Below are 8,828 nucleotides of genomic sequence, written 5' to 3'. Positions count from 1 at the left end.
TAGCCAGTCAGGAGCAGAGTATGAGGGCGTGCCCTGTCAGTACCTACTGTAAGTAAGGACTACTAGCCAGTCAGAAGCAAAGTATGAGGGCGTGCCATGCTAGCAGCTAGGCGAGCATTATAACATGTGACGTTCATCTCAGAACTAAAGGCTGGACTACAATAGAGCTGTTTAGAGCAGTTGGTGAACAGTGTTTTCTCTGGAAAATGGTAAGTACTTTAGGGGTGGACTTGGTGCTTTTTCACATTGGAAAACTATTACATGCACAAAAACGTATATAACACAATAAAGGAAAGGAAAAAGCCCAAAAGCTTAATAGGAACACTTTACCCACTTGTTTTCTAAGATCTTCCCAGGAGCTGGTTTCACCACAATTAGCAATGTATTTATTTGTTTGTGTCAGCGCTGTGAGTAACACCTCCATTCCCTTAGTGAATTGTAGTGAGGGACAATAAAAAAAAAAAAAACAGTGCAAAGACACCACATACTCACAAACCTGCTTTGAATTAGCGTGTAGTATTAAAATGGGACACAGCCTGTAATTGTCTTAGAGAGGGAGATCATTTACAGACGGGGTGGACGTAGCTTCATTTAAAACAAATTATTAGAATATCACATTGTCACCACCTTGCTGTGAGAAGGTCAACCCCCTGAGCAGCACAACTTGAGTTCCATTCATATTAAGCGTGTTTTATATATTACAACATGCCTTGCAGATTGCATCACTCTGGCTACCTGAACTTTCCACAGTGTGTGTCTTTATGAAACTATTACAGAGGACGTTTGGATTTTGAACACTCGCCAGAGACGTCACAGTAAATCAGATGCAAAGCATTGTGTTGGTTAGAGCCTGGCTGGTAAATCTACTGAGCTGAGAATATTGGTCAACATAAGCTTATACTAAATTATATTTATTATTTATTTGTATGTTTAAATGTCTGCCTATAATAACACATTGTTGGCATCACATAATTTGTTCGCCAGATTGCATTGACAACTTTCTTTTCTAACTTTAAAGCGTCTTTTTCAGTGTATATACTGTTGTTGCTACAAAAAATTATTTAAGGGATCCGTATCAAAACTGTATCTTTATGGTATGTGATTATATGACAATAATAGATATCAGGCGACATTTGTGAATATTTGTTTTTCCTGCTGCTTTCAAATAACAATGTTTGAATCTGCCTTAAAAATACAGTATGGATTCAAGCTATAGTGCCAATATACAAACAGTTAACAGTATTAATGCAGATTCACCACCCAAAAAACTATTAACGAATCCATCCATTTTCTGACTTCTTTCTGTATTCTGTAGTAGTGCACAACACATAATTTAAGACATTAGCCCAGTAATCAAACAACTCATTGGGTTACTGCGAACCATGTAAATGCTTTAATCACACTGTTCCACTGTTTGGGTTGTTTCCAGTGATTGGGTTATAGTGTGCATGTACACATACTGCATGATCAATAGAGGGGGGGAAAGGAGACAGGAAAGAACGAGACGGGAGAGGACACTCAAGCTAAAATATTAATGAAAGAGTGCCCTTGCATCTTTGCTGATATCTACTCCTTATCTAGATTATAAAGTAGACAAGCTACCACAGAAATGCATATCTGTGCTAATACATTTAAGATTTACAAAATCTTGTGCTCACAGGCTACAAATCTCATCAAAGCACATTCAATGTAATTTTAAAAGAGAAAGCAACACTGTAAATAACCTGCAACATCCAAATGGGAAATTGTTTTGCAGTTTATTCTTTCATTTATCACATGGTCCTTGCTGAAATCATACAGAATGCATCTAAAGTCAAATCTTCAGGCCCTGGCTGCAACCTCAGCCTGACCACAAGTCGGGGAAGACTTTCTCTGTTCCAATTGTTTGTTTCTGTTTCACTCTCGTTTTCTTTTTAACCCTAATGAGCTCAGCCGCGGGTGCCTAGCAACGGCTCTGACAGCTCTACAATGAAATAGTCGGGGGTGGCGTTCGCTTGTTGTGCTAACCTCCGCATGCTAATGTGTAGCTGCGTTGCTACAGCCACAAATATCATTGAATCCTCTCACCCCATCCCTGCTTTGGCACCCTCCCTTCACCACCCATTCTCAATTCATACCACCCACACCTTTTATCCACTTTGCAACTTCCTCTCCCAAGACAAAGTGCTCTGGCTCTGAATTGTGGGTTGTATTTACCTTTTAGCGTCATTGAAACGCCTGGTAGCAACAAGATGCTAAAAAGACTTGCTTTTCCCTGGTACTTCATGTTAGTTTTGTGTTGTTGACAGTAGCAGGACCCATTGATTCCTCCCTGCAGGGATTTTTAGTCTGAGTGGGCGGCCGGCGAACAAGGGAGCCACCGGGTGCATCAATTATCTGACAATAAGTTTCAAACTACCACTTTTTACAATCAGCTGCTTTTCACACAGCGGCTTATCTGAACTTTATGTATGGAACCAACCTAAAAAAGCTAAGAGCAATTGTTAACAGAAAAAGCCCAAAGGTCCATTAGTATTCTCAAAAGGGTCTGTCCAATGTGAAACTAAAGCTTCGGAAATAAAAAGCGGTAGACAAACGTTAACACAGAGTAGCAATTTAGATAAAGTCCATCCTTTCTAAGTGCTGCAATAAGTCAACAAATAGCTAAGATGGACCATACATATGTTCACTCCAAACCTGTCTGGAGCTCTATAGTTTCTCGACTTGGTTAAAACCCTGAAACTTCTGTATATATTACCTTAATGTTAGCAATCCATTATACTGCAAAAACCAAAGCGGGGTGAGACTACACTGTGTCTGACCTAACAAATAGGTCTCCAGGTCCTGGTTTGTTCACAACCGCCTCATAAATCTGACAAGTCTCACATCGAGCGCATCTTTTTTATTTTGCCAAATAACGTACTCATGTCATTTCAAATGAACATTGATTTGTGTCGGAGCAAATGTATGACTGATATAGATTAGACGCCAGGTAGGTAAGGTTTACTGGGATTCTTGAGCCAATTAATCCGTAACAGGGATGCGTTGCTACACCACACACCTTCCCAGAGGAGGGTTGTTCTATTCATTTAACCAATTTACTGTATATACATGGTTTTTGCTAAGGGGGCCAGTCCTCATATTTATTGCACAAGTTGTTTCATGAACAAGTCTCGAGGAGAGCCGCATTCACATCCATTTTAGCCAACCTCAGGAGTGAATTGTAGAATCTTAACTAAGGATTAAGCCAATTACATTTTAAAGACTGTAAGTGTGGCTTTGTGTGTGTACATATTCATGCATGCAAATATTTATGTATCATTGGTCTGAATGGGGACTATAAACAGGTTCTTTTTATTATTGTCATTTATTGTCGTAATCTATAGAGCACTGAAATGACTAAATTTTGAAGAGCTTTACCCTAACTGTAAAAGGTTGACAGAATAAAAGAAAATATATTTTAAATCATAACGAGTCAAACCCTAGATACACTGTATACCAAAGTCAAACTGAAATTTGTATTCTCCTTATCACTTGTGCTAGGACATAAATAACTATGATGTACTGTCCAGATTCCATCAGATACCAAATAGAGATAAAACGACTTTGCTTCTTCCCTAAAGAACTTGGGAGTTGTCTTTAGTTTAACAATATTGATAAATGATTTGTTTACTTCCTAAATCCTGTTATCTTCAGCAAAAATTGCAAAAAACAAGTAGTCTAGAGAACCGGGCCAAACATACTCTCACATTTCTCATTAAAAGGAAAAAAACTGGACTCGGGTCTAGACAGAAGAACAACTGTAAAGGAAACATTAAATCCATGCAGAATTGTCTTAAAATTGAACAACTTTTCACAATAAACAATAGTTATTTTTATGGCCTTAAATTTAAAAGGAAAAAAAGTGAAACCTTTTAAGACTAAGGGGGCATGGATACCTTGACTTAACAATTTAGAAGATGTTCCATTAACATTGTTGGTGGGCTACTTACATAGTGGGCATGCCATAGCTCTAGCCAATGGACGATCAATATTTGTATTCAACAAGAACACAGTGTTGGTTACGTACAATTGCAGCCTTCTGTCCCTGAATTCAACATTGGCCAGGTTAAGACCATTTACCAAAATTCATACAAATCTGTCAAACTAATGAATGCAATTGTGTCTTACCTTTGTGACATGATCTTGTACGCATCTGGCAGGTAACACCGCGTGTTCTCCATCTGTGCTGGGTCTGCGTCACAGATCTTGTCATCGGTGCGGCCGTAGTTGGCGCTCTCGATCATGATGACGTCTGTGCCCGGGCAGCGCAGCTCGATGGGATAGCTCTCGCACGACAGCTCCCTCCTCACCACCGCCATGGGGATGGGTGCTCGACTGAAGGCTGCACAAGGGTGAAAAAAAGAACGGAACGGAACGCAAGTATGAGTTATTCAGAATCTTCCTTTTATTACTTTGGTTATATGATTTAAGAGTGAAAACAACTTCATCCTGGAGTGAGGCTTGGCGGAGACTAGAATAAAAACAGAAATATATGTATATTCCTACAGGAAAATATGATAACAGAGGGGAGGATCAACAATCAAAAGGTCTGACACTGAGACACATGAGACAAGGTTGTCCACCCCGGTCTAGTGAGTGTGGGCGGACAGGACACTGGTTGTTTGGAGTGGGAGGATGAGCAATACCACAGGGGCCCTTGAGAGGCCAGGAGTTGTGGAATGAGAGAATGTGAGATTGACACAGACCAAACATAAGGATATAGACACGGTGTTTGAATTTAGCCGTGAGAAAAAAAAACATTCATTACACGGGCATTCGACTGAGAAATTAGAGACAGACAGGAACACAGACACAAAGAAACCAGAGCAAAGTGTGTATCCTGTAAATTTCCGTCCAGACTAGAATCTATAAATCATAAGGTGCTTCATTCTTTGTCTTTTTAAGGTGATACAATGCACTCCATTTAAGCACACAGTGGGAGGAGGCAGTGGGTCAAAAGGTGCTCATTGCCTCAAGCCAAAGCTGATTTGGCAGTTTTCTGCAAAGCCAAAATGGCCAGGAGGACGAGTGAGGCCACTTCCATTCTCCTTGACACACACACACACACACACACACACACACACACACACACACACACGTCTGTGGAGGCTCACGCAAGCATGTGCACAACAGACTGGAGGAATTCTGTGTTTACAGCGAGAATAAAAAATGAGCAAGAAACGTAAACATTGGCCTGAGTAGGAGCACTGTGACAGTTATAGATTTTTTTTTATAAACATCCTTTCAGACAAGCGGCTGAGCTGCAGGAGCCAATGCTAGATTACGTGCAGTCAATTCAAAACATTTCAGGCACCGACCGAATTGCCTTCAAAGTTCCGAGTATCAAAAAATGCCTCGTCATTCAATGGCAAATTTCAATACCTAAAGAGTGAATCTCATCAGCGTAAGTGAGCCAATAAGCACGCGGCAAGCTTATACCGAGATCTTAAATGATTTTGATTGGCTGTCTAACATTACACGTCGCAGAGGCATGCAGGACAACACTGTAGGTTACGCACAGAGACCGGGCTCACGTACTGTTGTAGGAGCTGGGAAATAAATAAAAAGATCTGTGTCGTAGTTTCTTTTTGGTTTCATAAAATTGATATCTTAAAAAAGTATTGTTTCGGAACCAGTGTCCAAGTCACGGTACTGGTATCGTTACTGAATATTTTTGAAGGATACCCAGCCCTATTCACCAGGGAAGACAACCTGACAAAAGGCACACATGTGAAAAAAGGCAATATCACCTGAAAGCAATATCATGATGAATTGTCACATTTACCTTGGTAACAATAAATGAAACTATGTCTTCACGTTGTGATTCTCAAGGTCTCTCTCCCCCTCTCCCTCTCTAAATTCAGTGTGACAGAATAATATCAGCTGTAGCTCCACTTACTAGCTTTTATTCTGAGCTTTCAACCACACTTCAATGGAATGACCAATTGTTATCCAAAACACAACCACTACTGTAGTAAGTGGACCTTGAAATGATTTAGTCGCACATATTACAAATAGATTTCAAAAGCAAATTGATGGCGTCAATCATTTCGTTCCATCTGATGGTATGACACGGCCTGTCTGTGTGTTGGTAAAGTGTGAAATTGTTACTCTTTTCTCAGCAATGCATTCATTAAATTATATAATGATGTATAATATAATGATGATGCATGCCCTAAGTGTCCTTAGGTAAGACACTGAACACAGAATTCTTACCGATGCTGCATTTGGGGTGTAAATATGTGTGTGAATGTTTATCTGACAATCAGCTGGAACCTTGTATGGCGGCCTCTGCCACCAGAGTATGAATGTGTGTGACTGCTTCATGTATGTGTGTGAAGTGATTTTTGTAGTTGTTAAGTCTAGAAAACACTATTTAAATGCAGTCCATTTATATATGACATGGCAGTCATTCAGGTGATGGTAAAAATTGCTTGTTTCCTCTGGAACCGGTAATAATGGCTATTTTCCAAAAGAGGTTACATTTAAGTTTTTTTATCGTTTTGACTCAGATGGAATTTAAATATTATCCAAGTTAGATTGGGCAGTCATGGGCTGTGTCTCAAACCTCCTACTTGCACACTTCAAACACTTAGTTTTAAGAATATAGTGTAGATAACGCAAAAAGTCAGTGCAGTAAAAGTACCCGGATGTCCCCCTAAAAATGGTCTTAAAAGTTAAGTATGGAACATTGGACCCTACGCGCACTAACCCTGCGCCATCTTGACTACTAAACGGAAAGGGGAGGTGCCAGGGACGTCGACCGGCAGCTGATTGGACGAACGCGTCATATGGGTCTGGCTTCTCCCAGATTTCACAACCAAGCTTAAATGGCGGCCAGTCGGAATACAATCTCGAATTTTACGAAAATAGTTTACCGAAATGTGTTTCTGAAAACATTTTAAGCAAGAAATAGGCCATACAGATGCTAAATCTTTTTTTTTTTTATTGACAAAGGTCAATTAAATAGCTTGTTGTCTGATTTTGAGAGGCGACGAGCCGAGCCATCCCATAATTTTGGGACAATACTAACCATTGAAAGTGGGCACTATGGCAGTAGGTGGTCAGTGCACATTAGCAGTGTACTGACAGAAGTAATGCGGAATGAGACACATCCATGGTTAACAACAAATCTTAGGTGCATCATTATCGACATGATTTACTCTATTTGGAATAGAATCACGTAGATGATATTTCCTCAACTCTCCACCTCCTATTTTACCATCCCACAGCTCGTGGTTTTGGGTTTTCAGTCTGCAATTTTTCTGTTTTAGGCTATACAATCCCTGCCATTCCCACTTCTTCAAATGACATCCTGGTACCACTGCTAATCTTTCCCTAAAAATAAACCAAAATCACGAGAGAAAAGACACAAAGACACACGGTAAGGGCAAACAACAAAATAAGGCCCTCATTATCGTGTCAGAAATCATTTGGATCCCAACACAGCAAAAAGCGCACTCGCAATGAAAAACACCACAAATTGGCATAATTGTATTCATTCTGGTGATGAAAGCCATCAATTATCTTCCTCTTAATGGGAAGATTTATTCCGCCCCCTGAGAAGTATTGGCAGGATCACACCAAACTTCTTTGAAAGTGTCAACCGCAGAGAAAAAGGATAACATAGGTTGACTTAGGCAGGTGCCTTTAGATGAATGACAAAAGAGTAATTGACTGTGAATGACAAAAAGATCAGTCTTTCTTTGATTATTGATCTTCTATTGTGTGCGGGTTCTATTTTCAGAAATGCCATCCAAAGTGTATAAAAAACAGAAAAATCTATGCAAATTCATTTCTATCATACAACCTTTTACTATGAATCTTGACTAATTTGATCTATACTATTTCTCTCTATCAATAATTCTTCTACGCCTTGTAACCTGGTAAAGCAATTCATTCCAGCCTCCGAAAAAAGCAGCATTAAAAAAAACGAGACTGACACCGTTAACATGGGCACCAGCAATCCCCTAATGCAGGCAAGTAAATGAATGCCAGTGGTGTCTCGGATTACCCGCCTAGTCAACAACTGTAGGGTAATTACATTTGTGCCCGGAGGCGGTGATTGATAGGGCTCATATTCCTCGGGTGCCAGAGCCAGCATCCTGCCCCACTCGCACGTATCACCCTCTACCTGTACACATCATCTATCCAAAATCAAAAAGGTCTTAAACAAAGTCCCCCCTCTTATCTTAGGTCTATGTTCTTTTCACTTTATCTTTCTTCCCCTCCATTCCAGCTTATACTTTAGAAGAGCATTCATATGCAGAGTGTATCTCTTTTTTCTCCACTGCAGATTCTCCCTAGATAATTCCACTGACAAGTGCACTGCGGAATATGGGAAAAAAAAAAAAAAAGAAGTAGTACTTTGGGGAAAGCAAACTGTAAGGGTCACGCTGGATACTTCCATTACCTTCACACCACAGAGCAGTGTATTTATTCACAATGCTCGCAAATGACATAACTCACAAATGAATATTTCAAAATATCAATTACTCACCGAAAAGGGCAACAGAAAGGTCAGAGAGAAAAATGGTCATTTGGATAATGTCGCTCCCCCGCAGAACATTTAAAAACCTCTCTGAGGGGGAGAGACGCTTTGGAGTTTTGGTAGTAAGAAGGGAGAAATGTTGCTTTTAAAAAGTTTATTTTGGGTCACTGACACATTACCTTCTCCTACACCACCGGCCATCGACGTGCAGACGTAGCAGAGTAACAGCGACTTTTAAAAGTCATCATTAGTACCACTAACTCATAGCAATGGGGAAAAAAATCAATACAGCATAGTATTGCGATATTTTCAGTGG

General features: G+C 40.0%; 1 protein-coding gene across 1 annotated transcript in view; it reads right to left on the bottom strand.

The window, feature by feature from the left end:
* The window catches only part of LOC116707102 (adhesion G protein-coupled receptor L3), a gene marked incomplete in the record, with an annotated part of 258,534 nt that overhangs the window by 158,291 nt on the left and 91,415 nt on the right, over window positions 1–8,828 (bottom strand). Inside the window, 1 exon segment of the mRNA XM_032544265.1 lies at window positions 4,150–4,363. Coding sequence (XP_032400156.1) covers window positions 4,150–4,363 — 214 coding nt within the window.

This window comes from Etheostoma spectabile, chromosome 19 (assembly GCF_008692095.1).
Source record: "Etheostoma spectabile isolate EspeVRDwgs_2016 chromosome 19, UIUC_Espe_1.0, whole genome shotgun sequence".
NCBI lineage: Eukaryota > Metazoa > Chordata > Actinopteri > Perciformes > Percidae > Etheostoma > Etheostoma spectabile.
Note: the sequence above shows the minus strand (reverse complement) of the source record. Positions and strands in the feature narration are given on the sequence as shown.